This window comes from Pristiophorus japonicus, chromosome 20 (genome assembly GCF_044704955.1).
Source record: "Pristiophorus japonicus isolate sPriJap1 chromosome 20, sPriJap1.hap1, whole genome shotgun sequence".
NCBI lineage: Eukaryota > Metazoa > Chordata > Chondrichthyes > Pristiophoridae > Pristiophorus > Pristiophorus japonicus.
In genome coordinates this window covers 63,677,749-63,700,299 of record NC_091996.1, presented here as the reverse complement: position 1 = coordinate 63,700,299, position 22,551 = coordinate 63,677,749, and the positions used below count along the sequence as shown (strand labels likewise).

General features: G+C 48.1%; 1 protein-coding gene across 7 annotated transcripts in view; it reads right to left on the bottom strand.

Annotated features, from left to right (window-relative positions):
- The window catches only part of hdhd3 (haloacid dehalogenase-like hydrolase domain containing 3), a 160,788-nt gene that overhangs the window by 1,000 nt on the left and 137,237 nt on the right, over window positions 1-22,551 (bottom strand). For 3 of the 7 annotated variants that reach the window (XR_011588030.1, XR_011588026.1, XR_011588027.1), the window contains one exon: window positions 7,907-7,989. Coding sequence is in view for 2 of the 7 variants with exons in the window: in XM_070862901.1 (XP_070719002.1) it covers window positions 1,944-2,020; window positions 3,853-3,912; window positions 5,941-5,982; window positions 6,996-7,061; window positions 7,754-7,989 (481 nt within the window). In the remaining 5 variants the exon portion in view is untranslated. Of the gene's footprint in view, window positions 1-1,931; window positions 2,021-3,852; window positions 3,913-5,940; window positions 5,983-6,995; window positions 7,062-7,753; window positions 7,990-8,133; window positions 8,161-22,551 lie in introns of those variants that run through there. The other 4 variants (XM_070862901.1, XM_070862900.1, XR_011588029.1 and 1 more) reach the window with 3 other exon arrangements.

The window sequence follows — 22,551 nt, the reverse complement described above, 5'->3', positions numbered from 1 at the left end:
GTGGACACCGTGTGCTCCATCTCCAGGGACACCCTGGCTTGGATGTAACCGCGGAAGAGAGGCAGGCAGTCGGGCTGAATGACTCCATCGACCGCCCACTGCCTGGACCGGTTGATGGCCGCCTTGGCCATGCCCAGGTGCCGTCCTACGAAGAGGCCTTCCGACCTGCCCGCTCCCCTCCGCACAGGTTGCCCAAAGATCAGGAGTGTGGGACTGAAGTGCAACCAGAATTTGAGGAGCAGCCCCTTCAAATATTGGAAGAGGGGCTGCAACCTCGCACATTCGACATATACATGGAACACGGACTCCTCTAGACCACAGAAATTACAGGCGGCCTGGGAGCCCGTGAACCGACTTTAAACTTATTGCACGGGACTGCTCAGTGCAACACCCTTCAGGCCAAGTCTCCAATAAATAAAGGACTCCCCCCGCGTAGAGAGCATTCCATTGAGGATCCCAGTAAATTTGTCAAACACGATTTCTCTTTCATAAAACTATGCTGACTGTGCTTGATAGAATTATGCTTTTCTAAATGTCCTGCTACTGCTTCTTTAATAATGGACTCCAGCATTTTCCCAATGACAGATGTTAGGCTAACCGGTCTATAGTTTCCTGCTTTCTGTCTGCCTCCTTTTTTAAATAGCTGCATTACATTTGTGGTTTTCCAATCCGCTGGGACCTCCCCAGAATCCAGGGAATTTTGGTAGATTACAACCAATGCATCCACTATCTCTGCAGCCACTTCTTTTAGGACACTAGGATGCAAGCCATCAGGTCCAGGGAAATTGTCCGCCTTTACTCCTATTATTTTACAGAGTATTACTTCTTTAGTGATAGTGATTGTATTAAGCGCCTCTCTTATAGCCCATTTCAAACGGAGATGAGGAGGAAGTTCTTCTCTCAGAGGGTTGGGAATCTTTGGAATTCTCCACTGTAGAAAGCTGTGGAGGCTGGGTCATTGAATATATTTAAGATGGAGATAGGCAGATTTTTGAACTATAGGGAAGTCGAGGGTTTTGGGGAGTGGACTGGAAAGTGGAGTTGAGGCCAAGATCAGCCATGATCTTATTGAATGGAGGAGCAGGCTCAAGGGGCAAAATGGCCTACTCCTGCTCCTATTTCTTATGTTTTTAATCTCTCTTTTTTGAACTGAGGTGTAACATTTGCATTCTTCCAGTCCTCTGGCACCACCCCCATATCTACGGAGGATTGGAAGATTGTGGCCAAAGTCTCTGTTACTTCCACCTTTACTTCCCTCAGCAACCGAGCGACTTTTCTACTTTTGAGTACTGCCAATCGTTTAAGTTCCCCTCTTTGTTTATCCAATCTAATTTCTTTACCCCCTCCATCTTGACTGTAATATTGTCAGCATCCTCTTCTTTAGTGAAGACAGATGCAAAGTACTCAGTCAGTACCTCAGCCATGCCCACTGTCTCCACAAGAAGATCTTTTAGGTCCTTAATCGGCCTCACCTTACCTTTAATTATCCTCTTACTCTTTATATGCTTGTAAAGACTTTACAGTTCCCTTTTATGTTACCCGCTAATATTTTCTCATACATTCTATTTGCCCCACTTATTTATTTTGTGACTTCTCTGCACTCTCTGTATTCAGCCTGATTCTCTACCATATTATTAACCTGACATTTATCATAAGCCTCCAAGTTTTGTTTGATTATTTTCTCAATTTCTTTAGTCATCCAGGGAGCTCTGGCTTTGGATGCCCTTCCTTTTCCCTTCATAGGAATGTGTCTAGTCTGTATCTGAACCATCTCCTCCTTGAAGGCCTCTCTCTGCTGATCTATTGCTTCCGAAAAAGATAAGAAGTTTCGAAAAGGTAATAATTAAACAGCCGTGCTGAATCTGCTTGTCTGCAATGCACAGCACAGTTCATTTCATAGTCAAGAGGAGCTGGGAATGACTTCTACTTACCCAGACCTCACTTCACTCAGTCTCTTCCTCACGCAGAATGGGTATTTCTCGCTTCCGACGTCCATTCACGAGACGTGAAATACCCTTACCTAAAATAGGAGACAGAATTACATCATTCTGCTGTTTTCTCTTTAGGGTTTTTGTTCCAATTTGCAGCTTCTTTAATTAATGATTCATGCCCTGCATTTCTTCAACCACCCCCGATTAGTCTGGCTGAGCTTATCCACTGCCGTAGCACAGAACTGTGCCCTAATGTGGAGAATAGTGCACAGTCTTGGACACTCCATTACAGGAAGGATACAGAAACAATGGAAAAGGTGCAGTATGGATTCACTGGGATGTTACCAGGGATGAGGGCCCACAGTTATGCAGAGAAACTTGAAACGGTGGGGCTTTTCTTCACTGGATCTGAGAAAGGTGACCTGATAGAGATCTTTAAGATTGTGGAAAGTTATGAGCAGATAAATCGTGAGAGATTGTTTCCACTGTATACATCATGATAATTAGAGGGCATAAATTTTCAATACTCACAGAAAGAATTAAAGGGAAGGTTTGAAACAAATTCTTTATACACAGGGTGGTTGGAATCTGGAATTCTCTGCCACAAACCAGTGTTGAAGCAAATCCATTGATTCTTTTAAAAGGGAATTAGATAGTTCCTTGTAAAAGAGAAATTTTAAAGGGTATGAGGCAAGTTGGATCAGGCAGTGGCTCATGTGGAGAAAAACACTACAACAGACTTGCATTTCAAAGGAGGGGGTTTGTACAAAAGGTAAAAGTCAGAGGAATGGACTGTTCAGATAGGGGGTAAAGTAGATGGCAGAGACAGGGTGGAAAAAGGCCACAGAGGAATTTAGAAGTCAGAACAAGGCTTTTGAATTGAATTGAGACTCATCCAGGACTGATGATCAGTCTATTCTCCACACTCCTTTGAACCACTGATGGGTTTTGTGGTCTCACAAGCATCCCGACAACACAAAGGCAATTGGAGTTGAGAGAAGTGGTGAAGAGGTAGAACTGGATGTCATCAGCATACCATGGAAAGATGACTCTGTGCCTACACATGACGTTACCGAGGGGCAGCATACAGTTACATGTGTGCATACAAGTACTTATAAATACACACAAGTGCGTACAGGTACATATATTTACCCATAAATACATAAAGGTACATGTAGGTATTTGTATTTACAACCAAATAAAAGGTACATATAGATAAATACGGGTACATACTATTGTGTTCCTAACACAGATGAGGCTACACACAGGGAGGTTAAGGTAACAGTGACCTCAGTCTTTAATAAGACACTCCAGAATGAGGAACAGGCCTTAGGCTTATAAGGAATGCTGGGATCCCTTGGGACTTCAGGGGATGAGCTCTCTGGTGACGGAACATGGGAGTGTATGCTTTACAGATACACAACGCATACAATATATGAACTAGGGCTGGGCCATAAATGTGTCCTTTCCATATCACTCATATCCCAAGAACAGACCGTCTAAAAGAACAGTTTTCCTGTCGACATGATCTACCATGGAACTCCATTTGTACGAGGAAATATCAATGATTTCACTGGGAAATGTAACATTTATGAATACAGAGAGTGAGGACGGAGCCAGTGTTAACCCTTGGTGTAGACTGTGGGATTACTGCAGTTGTTGAGTAATGGGACACACCGACATCCACATACACCCCACACAGTTAAACGTGTCTCCATCAAGACCTGCCGCCCTCCTGCCCACTGGGCTATTTCTCAAACACCCCCCGGGCACCAGCCCTCAGACTGGGCCAGTCTATTGGGATCCAAGTGGACTCCAGAAATATCCGATCCTGTTATGATGTTGATGTCTACTCTAACCAAGTCTCTCCATCAATCCTTCCTTTGTCGTATTGTTTCAATCATTAAAAGGAAATACTTGCCAACTAAATTCGCCAATAAACTGAAAAATCGTTTCTGGACCTGCTCACCGGGCGGTGACTCTAAAGAAATAGGATGAGAGATGGTGCACGTTAGTATTCGGGATCCTCTGTGTTTGGTAAAGTTTGCTGGTTGTCACTGAGCACTGGGTGATCTTCATGTTGACAAAAGTATATCACAGTGTTCGGTGCCAACAGCAAATATGTTCCTAATAAAAACCCTGTCAAATCCCATTTCTTCTTGCTTGATTCTGCAGTTTACACAGAGGGACACAAAATAGCACATTCTCTCTGGGAATACGAACAAAAGTGGCCCCTATAAGGAGAGCCACTCCCTCCTGACCCAGATTACCTCTCTGATCTGACCTGGCTGAGATCAGCTCATTGTGCGTAGACCAAGGATCAAACCTGGAACTGGAGTAGGCCATTCAGCCCCCCAGCCATTCAATGAGATCATGGCTGATCAGTACCTCAGCTCCAGTTACCCGCCGTAGCTCCATATCCCTTGATACCCTTGCCCAACAAATGTCTATCGATCTCAGCCTTGAAAACGCCAACTGACCCGCAGCATTCACAGACTTTGGGCGAGAGAGTTCCTGATTTCGACTACCCTTTGTGTGACAAAGTGCTTCCCGATTTCACTCCTAAACGGCCTAGCTCTAATTTTAAGATCATGGGGCCCAAAATTCCTCATTGCCAAATTTTGGCGCTATCGAAGAATAACGGCTGTTTTTTTTAGTGAGCGATAGCAGCAAAAAAAATCATAAGTTTCGCCATAATTACCTTTCATTTTGGCGCAGCGCAGAAAGACCTCTGGTTTTAAGAGTGGAACTTAACTTCTGCGCTGAAAAAGTGAGGCCCTGTTCTGCGCATGCCCAAGCATTTAGGTTTCCAGAGTAAGGTCTAATTTTAGAGCTTTACTCCCGTGCCAGTCTGCTGAGATTTGCAGCATTTTCTGTTTTTATTCCAGATTCCAGCATGCATTATTTTGCTTTTTGTATCCGTGCTGTACCTGCCCTGGGAGTGGTTTGATGCTGAAACTCCCTGTCCCAGCCGACGGCTCGCAAATGGGCTGCCACAACCGCTGCTATCCCTGGCTGAATGGTCAGCTACGGCCGCTGCTATCCCTGGCCTAATGGTCCCCGGTGACCTCTCCTATCCCTGGCCGAATGGCCCCCACTGCCGCCCCTCTCCCCGGCTTGGCTTTCACCTCCCTCCCCCCGGCTTCTTTGGAAGCCGAGTTCCTGTGCCAGGCCGAGGGAGCAATCCTGCTGGCCGGCACTCCGACCCTGTGTGCCTTGAGCCCGGTGAGCAGCGGTTCGGTGGAACTTCAACTTGCAATTAACTGCAATAAATAAAGTTTCTCTTCCCGCCGCACAAACAAACATTCTTAATTTGTTTGGATATAATATAAGTCCTGTTCCCTCCCTCCAAAACCTATAACTCAGCTCCGATAAACAAGATGGCAGCTATAACGTCAATTTCCATCTGACTCCGACTTGGGAAGGCAAGATTTTACAAAGCGGACTCCAGCGGCGTTTAAAAAAAAAATTCTTATTTGGCAAAACTCCCAAAAGTGGCGTTATGGGTGGGTTTGACCCCCGAATGACGCCATCAAAATGTTAACCAAAAAAAATCGGCCGTGATCTGTTAATGATGGCGTTATAACATTGGTGAAACTTGCGAAATTCAGTAGCTCCAGTCACCGCTGCCCCCACCCAAAAATGGAGCTAAATGGTGGCGAATTTTGGGCCCATGATCCCGCGTTCTTGATTCCCAATCAGAGGAAATAGTTTCTGTATCTACCCTATCAAATCATTTTTTCATCTCAGTCTTCTAAACTCAAGGGAACACAAACCAAGTTTATTCAACATGTCCTCATAATTTAACCCTCTAAGCACCGGTGTTAATTTGGTGAATCTGCGCCGCCAATATATCCTTCCTCAGGCGCGGTACCCAAAACAACAGAGTTCTCCAGATGGGGTCTGACTAACGCTCTATACAATGGAAGCATCAATTCCTGCTCTGTGTCTCAGCAGCAAAGAACCTTTATTGTGGAGTGACAGACATGTTAATGTGCCTGGCACTTACCCGGGTCAGACTTGGAATCCGCCAACTCTTGCAGCGCGCCTTCTGAAATAAATAGAAAGTGTTGCATTTTCACACTGCTATCGGTGTAGATTATCTCCTCACATTGTCAGTTATCTCCACAATTACTCCAATCTTTGAAGCAGATGACTGGAGATGTTTGCTGTCTCCTCATAAAATTACATAAAATTACAGCACAGAAACAGGCCGTTCGGCCCAACTGGTCTGTGCTGGTGTTTATGCTCCACATGAACCTCCTCCCACCCTACTTCATCTCACTCTATCAACATATCCTTCTATTGCTTTCTCCCACATGTCCTTATGTGGCTTCCCCTTAAATGCATCTCTGCTAATCACCTCAACTACTCTTGTGCTCACGGGTTCCACATTCTCACCACTCTCTGGGTAAAAAAATTCATCCTGAATACCCGATTGGATTTATTAGTGACTGTCTTATATTTCTAAACCGTCGTTCTGGACTCCCCCAGAAGTGGAAACACCTTCTCTACATCTATGCTGTCAAATCTCTAAATAATATTAAAGACATCTGTTAGGTCACCCCTCAGCCTTCTCTTTTCTATTTTCTCAAAATCACTTTCCACCCCCCACAAGAGATATTCCCAGATAGATTACTGCCTCCTGAAGCAATCCCATCTAAACCAAATTACACAGTGTCACAGGGTAACCAGTGGCAAGAGATGTGTGCTGTCTCCTCCATAGTTACTTGTTATTCCTGTTTTACCCAGACTGTGTGTCAGGGTAGGTTCCTGACTAGAGAAACCACTGAAACCTCCATTTCTCAGCCATTGCACACAGTGGACTCACTCACACTTCAGTCTGTTTCACCTCAATTCATTCCACATGAATGTAATTTTCCTCTCCAATGTTTCCCCATTCCTGCACATTCATTAAGATGGTGACCCATTCACTAGGATAGGTTCCATGGCCAAGGTCACCCGAGAGGCACCTGTGAGAGCCTTGCGGGAGCATGGTGGCCCGGGTGATGGGATGTGGATCTGTCGCGGTCTGTAAGGACGTTTAACAGTCCTGACACTTACCCAGCTCTTGCATCTGTGGCGCAGTAAGGTCAGACTTGGAATCATCCTCACCACGCAGTGCTTCCTCTGGAATAAATAGAACATGTTGTATTGTATTCTGGTGTTTCAGTGTAGAATATTTCCTCAATTACCAACGGTCTCTCTGTTTAATGTAGACCACACAGCTGAGTTCTCATTACCGCTTATTTCAGTTTTACCAGAGCTGCATGTGGAAAGGAAAATCCGGCGGGGTGTGCAATGGACAGGGTGTGCAATGGACAGTGTATAATGGTCAGGATGTGTAACACGCGGTATATAAACAGGCGGTGTGTATAATGGTCTGGGTGTACAATGGAGGGGCTGTACATGGACGGAGTGTACAAGGGATTGGTGGACGGAGTGTATAATGGACAGGATGTATAATGAACAGGATGAATAATGCCACAGAGTGTACAATGGACAGGATGTATAACATGCGACATATAAACAGGCGGTGTGTATAATGGATCCGCCATCTCCCATTTTACACCAACAACAGCAGTTAAAATCAGCCCTTTACTGTGTCCAGTATCTAATGCTTTGCTGAAATCTAAATACCTTGCACCCACACAATTTCTGAGGCCAGCAAGCTTCACCATTTCTTTATAGCCCTCCGGTAAATCTGTTGGTAAGACCTTCTTCCCATAATTGCGTGCTTACTCCCTCTAACCCGACCATATCCCAGTTAGCTCACCTGAGATCAGCTAATTGAACAGCTAATTCGTGTTAGAATCACTTACCCGCCCCAGCAGGGTGGAGGGAGATCGCACACAACACGGCCAACAGCACTAGGAGAGACAGCGTCTTCATGTTTCCGAGCTGTGATGTCGAGTGATGAGCTGCACTCTCCTCTGGTCCTTTATATTCCGTCTTATCATCGCATCTCAGAATTGGTCCCAGTCTCACTTTGCATGAACACCCTTGTCCATTGTCAGAACAGTGCTCACCTGGTTGACAATCTGATTCCAGGTAACTGCTGTGACAGATAGTAGAATGTCAGACCTCAAATGAGTCACCGCATGTCTTCAAAGCATCGGTTCTTTCATCTCTTATTTCCATCTCTGTTATGCAAATTAAGTTTGCAGCTTATTCAAGATAGTCCCAATGTGAGTCAAACAAGGGGATCAATACATTCTAGGGTGCAAGGCTGTTAGGGACAAAAGAGGAAGTCAGTGGGGGAAATAATTCAGAGTTTATGATTATTTCAAACATCGGGTGCAAGGAGATCTTGGGTCTCTTTGTCTCCAAGATGGAGACCATCTCCACAGCTGTCTCTGCCAATTCTCCCCTTTCTCTCCCCCTCGCTCCTGACTTTCCCCACACTGTCTAACCCTGTACAGCCCAGATCCCCATTACACTGAAGCTTTTCTCCATCTACCCCATGCCCATCTCTAGAACCCTACACCACTTGTGACCACTCAACTCTAGGCCACTCAATGTTTGCTGCTGGAGCCCATGCTAGTGTACATTGTTAAAGACTCCCCTTCCTTCAGGAACATTGTTTCCCCTTTCAAAACTGCCATTGTCAGCCCCTCCTCAGAAAACCCACCTTGATCCCATCGGTGCTCTGCAACAAGTGCCCCCTCTCTAACCTCCCTTTCCTCAGTTAGATCCTCGAATACATCATCACCTCCCAACTCCATGTCCGTCTCCCTCAATACAGTTTGTCTCAATGTATCCAGTATGGTTTCCACCCTCCCCACAGCACTGAAACAGCTCTGGATAAATTCACAAAATGAGATTCTGTGTGACTGTGGTGCACAATCCCTTCTTGTCCTGTTCCAGCGCTCCACAGTGTTTCATACTGTTGGCCACACCATCCTCCTCCATCGCCTGTCCTCCATGTGCAGCTCTGTGGGACTGTCCTCACACGGCTAAAAATCAACCTCTCCAAATGTCACCAGCACAACTCCAGCAATGGCTTCTCTTCACAACGCTGCACCACTACCTCTGGAATCCCCCAAGGATCTATCCTTGCCCCCTTCCTCATCTACCAGCTGCCCCTCGGTGAAATCATCTGCAGACACCGGGTCAGTCTCCATCTCAGTCTGACATCTAATGCCATCTCTCCATCATCTGGTTCAACCCCCACCAACCTCCATCATGCTGTCAGATTAACTCTGACATCGAGTCACAGATCAGTCACGACTTCCTCTAACTAAACATCGGGAAGACTGAAGCAGTGATTTTTATCCCTCATCATCAACGCTGCTTCCTTCCCACTGGTTCCATCCCCGGTCCAGCCATGCTCCCACTGAACCAGGCCACACAGAACCTTGGCAGCTTGTCCGCTCCGCAACTGAGTTCAAATATTGATCCTTTTCACCAACAAGACCAATTATTTCCACCCCCACAACATGAACACATCTACCTTCTCTTCAGCTCCTAAAAAGTTTATTCTTGACACTGTTACCTCAGGACTCAATCATTCCAGCATCCCTTAGGAGCATTGTATATAAGCCGGCCCCTAAGGCCTGTTCCTCACTCTGGAATGTCTTAATAAAGACTGAGGTCACTGTTACTTTAACCTCCCTGTGTGCAGTTTCATCTGTGTTGGGAACACAATAACTGGCGACATGCATACGAATCCAACGCAAAAATGCAGCAAACTGTGGGCATCCTGGAGCAGTTCTCGGAGAGTGAGGACTGGAAAGTCTATGTCGAACGGCTAGACCAGTACTTTGTAGCCAATGAGCTGGACGGAGAAGGAAGCGCTGCAAAAAGGAGAGCGGTCCTCCCCACGGTCTGCGGGGCACCGACCTACAGCCTCATGAAGAATCTTCTGGCTCCGGTGAAACCCACAGATAAGTCATATGAGGAGCTGTGTACACTGGTTCGGGAGCATCTTAACCGGAGGGAGAGCGTGCTGATGGTGAGGTATCGGTTCTACACGTTCCAGCGATCTGAAAGTCAGGAAATGGCGAGCTACGTCGCTGAGCTAAGGCGACTTGCAGGACAATGTAAGTTTGATGGCTACCTGGAGCAAATGCTCAGAGACTTTTTTGTACTGGGCATTGGCCACGAGACCATTCTATGAAAACGTTTGACTGTAGAGACACCGACTCTCAGTAAGGCCATTGCGATAGCACAGGCGTTTATGTCCACCAGTGATAACACCAAACAAATCTCTCAGCACACAAGTGCTAGCAATGTTCATAAATTAACTGGAACTGTGTTTGCGAGCAGAAATATACAGGGCAGAAACCACGAGTCTGGAACTGCAAGCAGGCCTCAGGTGACCCAGATGACTCAGAGTCCGCAACAAAGGATGAATGCAGGGCAATTCACACCTTGTTGACGTTGTGGAGGCTTCCATTCAGCCTATTCATGCCGCTTCAAATGGTATGTTTGCAAGAGCTGTGGAACAATGGGGCACCTCCAACAAACTTGCAGACGAGCTACAAGCTCTGCAAAACCTGCTAACCACCACATGGCAGAGGAAGATCGGTCCATGGTGGATCAAAGCAATTTCGAGCGTCAGAGAGGGGAGGCAGATGCTGAAGTACACGGGGTGCACACATTTTCACTGAAATGTCCGCCTATAATGCTAAATGTAAAATTGAAAGGCTTACCAGTAGCCATGGAACTGGACACTGGCACTAGCCAATTGATCATGAGTAAAAATATGTTTGAGAGACTGTGGTGCAACAAGGCACTCAGACCAGCCCTGAGCCCCATCCACACGAAACTGAGAACATACACCAAAGAGCTTATCACTGTCCTGGGCAGCGCCATGGTCAAGGTCACCTACGAGGTCACGGTGCACGAACTGCCACTTTGGATTGTCCCGGGCGATGGCCCCACACTGCTTGGAAGGAGCTGGCTGGGCAAAATCCGCTGGAACTGGGATGACATCTGAGCACTATCACATATCGATGAGGCCTCATGTACCCAGGATCTTAACAAATTTTCTTCCCTTTTTGAGCCAGGCATTGGAATCTTTTCCGGGGCAAAGGTGTGGATCCACTTTGTCCCAGAGGCATGACCCATTCACCACAATGCGCGAGCAGTACCTCACATGATGAGGGAGAGAGTGGAAATCGAGCTGGACAGGCTGTAACGCGAGGGTATCATCTCCCCAGTGGAATTCTGCGAGTGGGCCAACCCGATTGTTCCAGTACTCAAAAGTGATGGCACGGTCAGGATTTGCGGCGATTATAAAGTAACTATTAATCATTTCTCGCTACAGGACCAATACCCACTACCTAAGGTAGACGACCTATTTGCAACGCTGGCAGGATGCAAGATGTTAACCAAGCTCATCCTGACTTCGGCCTACATGACGCAGGAGCTGGAGGAGTCTTCGAAGGGCCTCACCTGCATCAACACGCACAAGGGACTGTTCATCTACAACAGATGCCTGTTTTGAATTCGGTCGGCTGCAGTGATCTTCCAGAGAAACATGGAGAGCCTACGCAAGTCGGTACCACGCACGGTGGTTTTTCAGGACAACATATTGGTCACGGGTCGGGACACCGTCAAGCACCTACAAAACCTGGAGGAAGTCCTCCAGCAACTGGATCGCATAGGGCTGCGGTTGAAGAGGTCGAAATGCGTCTTCATGGCAACAGAAGTGGAGTTTTTGGGGAGAAAGATCGATGCGGACGGCATTCGGCCCACAGACGCCAAGACAGAGGCTATCAGGAACGCGCCCAGGCCACAGAACGTCACAGAGCTGCGGTCGTTCCTGGGACTCCTCAACTGTTTTGGTAACTTCCTACCGGGTTTAAGCACCCTCTAAGAGCCCCTACTTGTGTTATTGCGTAAAGGTGAGAACTGGGTATGGGGAAAAAAACAAGTAATTGCTTTTGAGAAAGCCAGAAACATTTTATGCTCCAACAAGCTGCTTGTATTGTATAACCCGTGTAAAAGACTTGTGCTAGCATGTGATGCGTCGTCGTACAGAGTCGGGTGTGTATTACAACAAGCTAACGTTGCGGGGAAACTGCAACCTGTCGCCTATGTCTCCAGGAGCTTGTCTAAGGACGAGAGGGCCTGCAGCATGATTGAGAAAGAGGCATTAGCGTGTGTGTTCGGGGTAAAGAAAATGCATCCGTACCTGTTTGGCCTCAAATTTCAGCTGGAAACCAATCACAAGCCCCTCATATCCCTGTTCACTGAAATCAAGGGGATAAATACTAATGCCTCAGCCTGCATACAAAGGTGGGCACTCGCGCTATCAGCATATAACTATACCACCCGCCACAGGCTAGGCACTGAGAACTGTGCGGATGCTCTCAGTCGGTTACCATTGCCCATCACGGGGGTGGAAATGGCGCAGCCTACAAACTTGTTGATGGTGGCGCAGCCCGCAGACTTGTTGATGGTCATGGAAGCGTTTGAAAATGATAAATCACCTGTCATGGCCCGCCAGATTAGAACTTGGACCAGCCAAGATCCTCTGCTGACCCTAGTAAAAAAAACTGTACTGCGTGGGAGCTGGGCCAGCATCCCCCTTGAAATGCAAGAGCTAATCAAGCCGTTCCAGCAGCGAAAGGACGAGGTGTCCATTCAGGCAGACTGCCTGTTGTGGGGTAACCGTGTAGTGCTACCCAAAAATGGCAGGGAGACGTTCATCTCGGATATCTACAGCACATACCCGGGTATAGTAATGATGAAAGCGATAGCCAGATCCCACATGTGGTGGCCCGGTATCGACTCTGACTTAGAGTCCTATGTACAGCAATGCAGCATGTGCACTCAGTTGAGCAACGCGCCCAGAGAGACACCACTAAGTTTGTGGTCCTGGCCCTCCAGACCATGGTCGAGGATCCATGTCGACTAAGTGAGCCCGTTTGTCGGTAAAATGTTCCTGGTGGTGGTGGATGCTTTTTCAAAATGGATTGTGTTATGTCCTTACACAATACCACAAATCCACATGAGGCACATTCTATGGACAAGGTCACTCTGTGACCTGTACCTTTATTCACAGGACCAAGAAGTGATGACCCTGCGTAGGACCTCCCTTCATATACCTGGATGACCAGGTGAGGAGTGTCTCCCACAAGTTCACCCCCTGTGGTCAATGTGTGCATTTCTCAAATATATACAGTATTGCAGTGTTGTTACATGAAGGATACATACATGACATCACCTCCCCGCCCCCCCAACGTCTTTTTGGGATCACAGGTTAAGTCTTTCGGGTGGTCTGCGCTCCTTTGTGGAGCGCCGCAGTTAGGGCTCTGGCTGTTGAGCCTTGGCCTGCGTGTCTGTCCCCTGTGGTGATTCCTGCCTGTCCGGGCTGACCGCAGGGACTGTGCATGCTGCTGAATTTCTTGTTGCTCGTTCACTGGCGGTGGTGTGAATACCATCCCGTGATCTTCCTCAGGTTCCTCAGAGTCCATGCTGAATCTTTTTTTTACTTAGTCCAGATGCTTGCGGAATATCTGCCCATTGTTAAGTTTAACTACGATGACCCTATTCCCCTCTTTGTCTATTACAGTACCTTCAAGCCATTTGGGCCCCAAAGCGTGATTGAGAACAAATACAGGGTCACCAATTTCTATACATCTCCCACTTGAATTACGGTCATGGTACTCATTTTAGGACTGGCGCTTGCCTTCAATAATGTCGGAAAGGACAGGATGAATGAGGGACAGCCGAGTTTTGAGTGTCCGTTTCATAAGGAGCTCCGCGGGCGGGATCCCCGTGAGCGAGTGCGGTCGGGACCTATAGGCCAGCAGGAGGCGCAATAGGCAGCATTGAAGGGAGGTACCTTGAATCCTGAGCATGCCTTGTTTTATGATTTGGACCGTACATTCCGCCTGGCCATTGGAGGCCGGCTTGAACGGTGCTGTCCTGACATGATTGATGCCATTACCCGACATGAACTCCCGGAATTCGTAGCTAGTGAAACATGGGCCATTATCGCTAACAAAGATGTTCGGCAAACCGTGGGTCGCAAAGACTGCACGTAGACTCTCCACAGTGGTGGATGTCGTGCACGAATTCAAAATGATGCACTTAATACATTTCGAGTATGCATCAACCAACACGATGAGAAACATTTTCCCCATGAACGGGCCCGCGTAGTCTACGTGAATGCGTGACCATGGTCTGGTGGGCCAGGGCCACGGGCTGAGTGGAGCCCTCCCTGGGGACATTTCCCAGCTGAGCACATGTCGTGCACCTGCGAACACAGTGTTCCAGGTCTGAATAAATTCTCGGACACCAAACGTGTGACCGGGCAATGGCCTTCATCAGCACGATGCCTGGGTGCTCGCTGTGGAGTTCCCTGATGAAAGCTTCCCTGCCCCTCTGGGGAATGACTACTCGGCTGCCCCATAGTAGGCAGTCAGCTTGGATGGAGAACTCATCCATTCGCCTCTGAAATGGTCTAACCTCCTCAGGGCATGCTCCATGTGCGGGCACCAATCCCCAGTCAGGACACATTTCTTAATCAAAGATAGGAGGGGATCTCTGTTGGTCCAGATTTTGATCTGGCGGGCTGTGATGGGGGAGCCTGCACTGTCAAAGGCATCAACGGCCATGACCATCTGTATTGTATTGGGTTAATCATATAGGGTTAATTATGATATTTAGTCATTCACAGTGTGTATCTGCTCCGTCTCGTGGATGTTGTTGCTCAAGAGAGAGGGAAAGCGACCTTGAGACGCACACCAGCTTGTTATGAGATGGTCCGCGGCTCGAGGTCTCATGCTTTGTGGACAAGCACCTGGGGCCTTACAGATTAGGAGTTGGCCATAAGCCACATGCACCCATGTTTTGTTCAGTAGTATGTTTATTTGATACTATAAAGGTACAGCACTGTCCCGTAGCTCTTTGAACTTCACCTTGGACCGTGATTCGCGAGCGGTGCCGGGACCCCCAATGCTCCAGACCAGCCGTCGCTTGTGGAGTTCCCGATGGGCGGAAGGCCATGAGCGTTGTTGCATCTTATCATACTTCTCTTTTCTTCGTAAACTGTATTATTAATGTTTCTTTTCTCTCAGTAAACGGTGTTTTATTCTTTACTTCATTTGTCTTGTCTCTTATTTAACATTCATCCAGATCCCGAACCTGGGTCTATTATTATTGATCCAAAACACCATCTCAGCGCTTTGCTCCGCTGCCCCCTCAGTGGTGGCCAGTGGAAGCCTGCTGAGCGCATCAGCGCAATTTTCAGTGCCCGGCCGGTGCCGGATGGTATAGTCATACGCAGCCAACGTGAGAACCCATTGCTGTATGCGAGCTGACGCATTGGCACTGACAGCCTTGCTGTCTGACAACAGGGATGTTAACGGCTTATGGTCCGTTTCTAATTCGAATCTCCTGCCAAAAAGGTACTGGTGCATCTTTTTCACCCCATAGACACATGCGAGTGCTTCCTTCTCAACCATCCCATATCCACGATCTGCTTGAGAGCGCGACCTGGAGGCATAAGCCACAAGTTGGAGTTGCCCCTCAGCATTGCACTGCTGCAACACGCACCCAACCCCATCGGACGATGCGTCATATGTCAGAACCAATTTCTTACAGGGGTTGTACAGGGTCAACAACTTATTTGAACAGAGTAGGTTACGTGCCCGATTGAAAGCCCATTCTTGACAGTCCCCACAAAACCAATCGCAACCCTTATGCAGGAGCACGTGTAGCGGCTCCAACAATGTGCTTAATTTCGGCAGAAAGTTCCCAAAATAGTTCAAGAGTCCCAGAAATGAACGCAACTCCGATGTGTTGCAGGGCCTGGGTGCTCGTCGAATCGCCTCTGTTTTGGATTCAGTAGGCCGAATTCCGTCTGCAGCAACCCTCCTGCCCAGAAACTCGACTTCGGGAGTCAAAAACACACACTTAGGCTTCTTGAGTCGCAGGCCTACCCGGTCCAGTCGGCGTAGCACCTCTTCCAGGTTGTGGAGGTGTTCCTCGGTGTCCCGACCCACGATGAGGATATCGTCTTGGAATACGATCATTCCAGGAATGGATTTGAGCAGGCTTTCCATGTTTCTTTGAAAGATTGCGGCCGCTGATCGAATGCCAAACGGGCACCTGTTGTAAACAAACAGTCCCTTGTGGTGGTCAGTAGTTTAGATTCGTCGGCCAGTTCTTGGGTCATGTAGGCTGAAGTGAGGTCCAAATTGGCGAACAGCTTGCCGCCTTCCAGCCTGGCAAAAAGATCCTCCGCTCTCGGAAGCGGGTATCGGTCTTGTAGGGACACCCGGTTGATAGTGGCCTTGTAGTCGCCACAGATCCTGACCGAGCCAACCGCTTTTAGGACGGGAACAATGGGGCTCGCCCAGTCGCTGAATTCAACAGGCAAGATGATGCCCTCTCTCAGCAAACGGTTCAATTCGCTTTCAATTTTCTCCCGCATCACACACAGCACAGCTCTGGCTTTGTGGTGCACTGGTCTGGCGTCCAGGGTGATGCGAATCACTACTTTGGTACCTTTGAACATCCCGACGCCAGGTTGGAATAGCAACTCAAATTGCTGTAGGACCTGTGAGCATGAACTTCACTCCACGGATGACACTGCGTGCACATCCCCCCATTTCCAGTTCATCTCAGCTAACCAGCTCCTCCCCAACAGTGCAGGACCATTGCCTGGGCCAGCCGGTTCACTTATCCATTGTGTGTGACAGCCAACATTGCACTGCCTAGCACTGGAATGATTTTTTTGGTGTATGTCCGTAATTGAGTCTCAATGCATTCTAGTTGGGGTCTGCTAGCTTTGAGTGGCCATAGCTTTTTGAATTGTTGAACGCTCATGGTGACTGGCTAGCCCCCGTGTCCAGCTCCATGCTTACCGGGATGCCGTTTAATAGGTGGCATTTTGGTATATGAGCTGTGAATGTTTGCTACATGAACCCGCTGAACTTCAGCGTCCATTGATTTGCCCCACGCGTCAACCTGCCTCGCAGACCCCTCTTCTGGTCCATCCGCCTCGTAAATTAGCCTGGTCGCAGGCTTCCTCACATTCTGGCTAAATGGCCAGTGAGATTACAATTTCTGCAGGCGAACTGTTGAAACCTGCAAGTCCTGGCAGCATGTCTGCCCCCACACCTCCAGCATGAACAAAAGAGCTGTTACCAGGCATTCCTCGCTGATTGTGCCTTTGACTGCTCTTGAACACCCTGTTAGTGGGTGTCAAAGGCCCCATCCCAGAACGCATTGTCCACTGGGATGGCGTAAATGTCCGTTCAGCCTGCCATTGTCTGTGTTGAAAACCTGTTCTGGGGTTTATTGCTGCCTGGGGTATGTTGAACTGGCCTTGCCTGCCTGTTGGGCTCTGAGTCGCGTTTATGATATTGACCCCCTGATCCATTGCCACGTTAGAGTCAGAGTTGCGCACGTATATTATCTTGGTTTCCTCCTTCCATGCCATAAAAGTCTGAGCCTGCAACGCTGCCGCTTCCAAGGTCAAGTCCTTGGTCTCGATTAACTTTCTGAAAATCCCGGCATGACCGATGCCCTCAAGAAAGAAATCCCTTAGCATCTCCCCCCTGCAGGCGTCTGTGAAGTTACAGAGGCTGGCCAAGCGCCGGAGGTCTGCAACGAAGTCCGGTATGCTTATATAACATAAGAACATAAGAATTAGGAACAGGAGTAGGCCATCTAGCCCCTCAATAAAATCATGGCTGATCTGGCCGTGGACTCAGCTCCACTTACCCGCCCTCTCCCCGTAACCCTTAATTCCCTTATTGGTTAAAAATCTATCTGTGACTTGAATACATTCAATGAGCTAGCCTCAACTGCTTCCTTGGGCAGAGAATTCCACAGATTCACAACCCTCTGGGAGAAGAAATTCCTTCTCAACTCAGTTTTAAATTGGCTCCCCCGTATTTTGAGGCTGTTCCCCCTAGTTCTAGCCTCCCCTACCAGTGGAAACAACCTCTCTGCCTCTATCTTGTCTATCCCTTTCATGATTTTAAATGTTTCTATAAGATCACCCCTCATCCTTCTGAACTCCAACGAGTAAAGACCCAGTCTACTCAATCTATCATCATAAGATAACCCCCTCATCTCCGGAATCAGCCTAGTGAATCATCTCTGTACCCCCTCCAAAGCCAGTATATGCTTCCTTAAGTAAGGTGACCAAAACTGCCCCCAGTACTCCAGGTGCGGCCTTACCAATACCCTATACAGTTGCGGCAGGACCTCCCTGCTTTTGTACTCCATCCCTCTCACAATGCTCTGTCCTTCATGACGTCGGTGGGTATAAAATCTGTCGGGCCATGTGTATGCTGCTCGCTGGTTTGAGGTGCTCATTAATTAGCATGCTGAGCTCTTCAAAGGTTTTGTCCGCCGGCTTCTCGGGTGCTAGCAGGTCTTTCATGAGCGCGTAATTCTTAGATTCACAGCTGGTCAGTAGATGAGCCCTTCGTTTGTCGGCCGCTGCATCTCCCAGCCAGTCCTTCGTGACAATGCTCTGCTGAAGCCTCTCAATGAAATCGTCCCAGTCCTCACCAACACAGTACCGTTCCTCTGTGCTACCGGTGGCCATTCTCGTGGGTCATTGATTCCCGTTTCTCGTCGCCACTGTAAAGTCCTTACACAATACCACAAATCCACACGAGGCACATTCTATGGACAAAGTCACTCTGTGACCTGCACCTTTATTCACAGGACCAAGAAGTGATGACCCTGCATGGGACCTCCCTTTATATACCTGGATGACCAGGTGAGGAGTGTCTCCCACAAGTTCACCCCCTGTGGTCAATGTGTGCATTTTTCAAGTATATATAGTATTGCAGTGTTGTTACATGAAGGTTACATACATGACAGATTGAATGTGAAATAATGTCGGGAAGCACCGCCACCACCACCACCATTGAAAGCCTGAGGGCCATGTTTGACACCCACGGCCTGCCTGACATACTGGTCAATGACAATGGGCCATGTTTCACCAGTGCCAAATTTAAAGAATTCATGACCCGCAATGGGATCAAACATGTCACCTCGGCCCCATTTAAACCAACCTTCAATGGGCAGGCAGAGCGGGCAGTACAGACAATCAAACAGAGTCTCAAACGAATCACAGAAGGCTCACTCCAAACCCGCCTGTCTTGAGTACTGCTCAGGTACCACACGAGACACCACTCGCTCACAGGGGTGCCCCCGGCTGAGCTACTCATGAAAAGGACTCTCGCTGGTTCACCCCAACCTGCATGATCAGGTAGAGAGCAGGCGGCAGCAACAAAATGTAAACGATGGTCACGCCACTGTGTCACGGGAAATTGATCTGAATGACCCTGTGTATGTGCTAAACTATGAACATGGTCCCAAGTGGATCGCGGGCACGGTGATAGCTAAAGAAGGGAATAGGGTGTTTGTCGTCAAACTAGACAATGGACAAATTTGCAGAAAGCACCTGGACCAAACGAGGCTGCGGTTCACAGACTGCCCTGAACAACCCACAGCAGACACCATCTTTTTAGAGCCTAGAACACATACCCAAAGGATCAACGACACCACGCCGGACCAGGAAATCGAACCCATCACGCCCAACAGCCCAGCAAGGCCAGGCTCACCCAGCAGCCCTGCAGGGCCAACAACACGCCAGCCCAGCGAAGGCACAACCAACACACTAGAACAGACATTTGTACCGAGGCGGTCTACAAGGGAAAGAAAGGCTCCCGACCGCCTCACCTTGTAAATAGTTTTCACTTTGACTTTGGTGGGGGGAGTGATGTTGTGTATCTGTAAAGCATGCACTCCCATGTTCCGCCACCAGGGAGTTCATCCCCTGAAGTCCCAAGGGGGAGCACTGTATATAAGCCGGCCCCTAAGGCCTGTTCCTCACTCTGGAGTGTCTTAATAAAGACCGAGGTCACTGTTACTTTAACCTCCCTGTGTGCAGTCTCATCTGTGTTAGGAACACAATAGGACTTAAACGCTCGAAGTGCGTCTTCATGGCACCGGAGGTCGAATTCTTTTGGAGGAAAATCGCCGCTGATGGCATCAGACCTACTGACTTGAAAACCAAAGCCATCAAGAATGCACCCAAGCCACAGAATGTGATGGAGCTGCGTTCGTTCCTGGGTCTACTCAACTACTTTGGTAACTTCCTACCTAAATTGAGCACCTTACTTGAACCACTGCACATGCTATTGAAAAAAGGCAACAACTGGGTGTGGGGCACATTGCAAGACAGAGCTTTCGAGAAAACCAACCATCTGCTTTGCTCGAACAAGCTGCTGGTACATTATGACCCATGTAAACGTTTAGTTTTGGCCTGTGATGCATCGTCATATGGAATTGATTGCGTGTTACAACAAGCCAATGAGTCGGGGAAACTTCAATCTGTCGCGTGTGCATCCAAAAGTTTGTCCAAAGCAGAAAGAGCCTGCAGTATGGTAGAAAAAGAAGTTTTAGCGTGTGTGTACGGTGTTAAAAAGATGCATCAATACCTGTTCGGTCTGAGGTTTCAATTAGAGACCGATTACAAGCTGCTTATTTCGTTGTTTTCTGAGAGCAAAGGTATCAATACCAACGCTTCATCCCACATCCAAAGGTGGGTGCTGACATTATCTGCCTATGATTATGTCATTTGCCACAGACCTGGCACAGAGAATTGTGCTGATGCTTTGAGCCGGTCGCCGTTGCCCACACCGGAGGTGGAAACGCCACAACCGGCAGATTTAATGTTAATCATGGATGCTTTTGAGAGTGAAGGTACCCCTGTGATGGCTCAACAAGTTAAGACCTGGTCCCATCGCCAGGTCCCACGTATGATGGCCAGGAATTGATTCTGAGCTGGAAGCATGCGTGTATCAGTGCAACACCTGCATGCAGCTCAGCAAAGCACCAGCGGAATCGCCGCTGAGTCTGTGGTGATGGCCATCCAAACCTTGGTCCAGGATCCATGTAGATTTTGCAGGTCCCTTCCTGGGCAAGATGTTTTTAGTGGTTGTGGATGCTTATTCGAAGTGGATAGAATGCAAAATCATGTCATCCAGTACGTTCACGGCAACCATAGAGAGTCTCAATGTCATGTTCGCGACACATGGTCTGCCTGACATAGTGGTGAGCGACAATGGGTCGTGCTTCACCAGTCAGGAGTTTGAGGAGTTTATAAAATTCAACGGCATAAAACATGTAAGATCAGCACCGTTCAAGCCTGCGTCCCAACGGGCAAGCAGAACGTGCAGTACAAATTATCAAGCAAAGCATGAGGAGAGTAACCCAAGGGTCACTGCAGACCCGCTTGTCTTGCATACTGCTGAGGTACAGGACAAGACCCCACACACCCACAGGGGTCTCGCCTGCTGAACTCATGATGAAAAGAGGTCTTAAGACCAAGTTATCTCTTGTACACCCGGATTTAAGTAATCATGTTGAATACAGAAGACAGAGTCAACAACGGTACTACGATCGTGCAACTGTGTCACGCTAGATTTCTGTTAATGATCCTGTATATGTGTTGAATTATGGTCAGGGTCCCAAATGGATCAGTGGTACGGTCATGGCCAAGGAGGACAACAGAGTATTTGTTTTTAAGCTCAAGAATGGGCAAACTTGCAGGAAACACATGGATCAAACAAAGCTGAGGCACACAGATGAGCCACAGCAGTCAGACAAAGAAACCGTCGATGACCAACCAGCCTACCAGCAGCCTTCAGTGGACTCAAGGGTCATCAGTGAACCCGGAATTTCCATCACAGACTTGTTCCATAAAAATGGACTTGCAATTCCTGACATGGCCACTGCCACCCCCAACAAGTCAGCCATCTAGCCACCAGCCACAACAGACTCAGTACATTCACCCAAGGCCGGAATCGAACTGAGACGGTCAACCCAGGAGCATAAAGCACCGGACCATCTCAACCTGTGAAAGACTGTGATAAGATCTCAGAGGAGGGTATTGTCATGTATGTACATGCTGTTTGTAGCCACCAGATGGTGTCATTGTTGGAGGCCACTGAGCAGCACACACCTGGTGCTGCTCTGGTATAAAAGGCCAGTCATTTTGTGAGTCAGGCACTTTGGGCTGTAATAAAGCAGGAACAAAGTTGTACCTTGTTCGGTTAAACAGTACTCAGTTTGTACCTTTATTGCATACATAATAATTACATAGTGAAAAACAAGTCCATGCCAAGAGGAATACAGTTTGGGACTATTTTGGCCAAATACTTTAGGCTGTAAAGAGGTGACTAAGATTCAGAGATGTTCAGGAACAGGAAGGGATTCTATTCCCTCAATGTCCACCACAGGCAGTACATCATGCAGGAGAATACCTGCTATCCAAGGAGCTGCCACAATGTATTTATAATGAGACAGACATCCGTCCCACCAATCTTTGAGTCTCGACGCAATGTGCATGGATGGCTACTGGGTGACAAGGGATGCCCTCTGATGCCTTGGCTCATCACTCCCCTGAGAAACCCCCAGACACCAACTCAGCACTCATACAATGAGAGCCACTCAGCCACCAGGAATATCATTGAGCAGACCATTGGAATTCTCAAGCATTGGTTTAGATGAAGGGCGGAAAATGCCTGTGCGTGGATTTTTGAACATGTGATGGCCGTTGCATACCAGCCACTGGAGACCAGCTCTGCTGCACGGACCTAGTGCTCGCACATATGACAGTGTGGGCTGG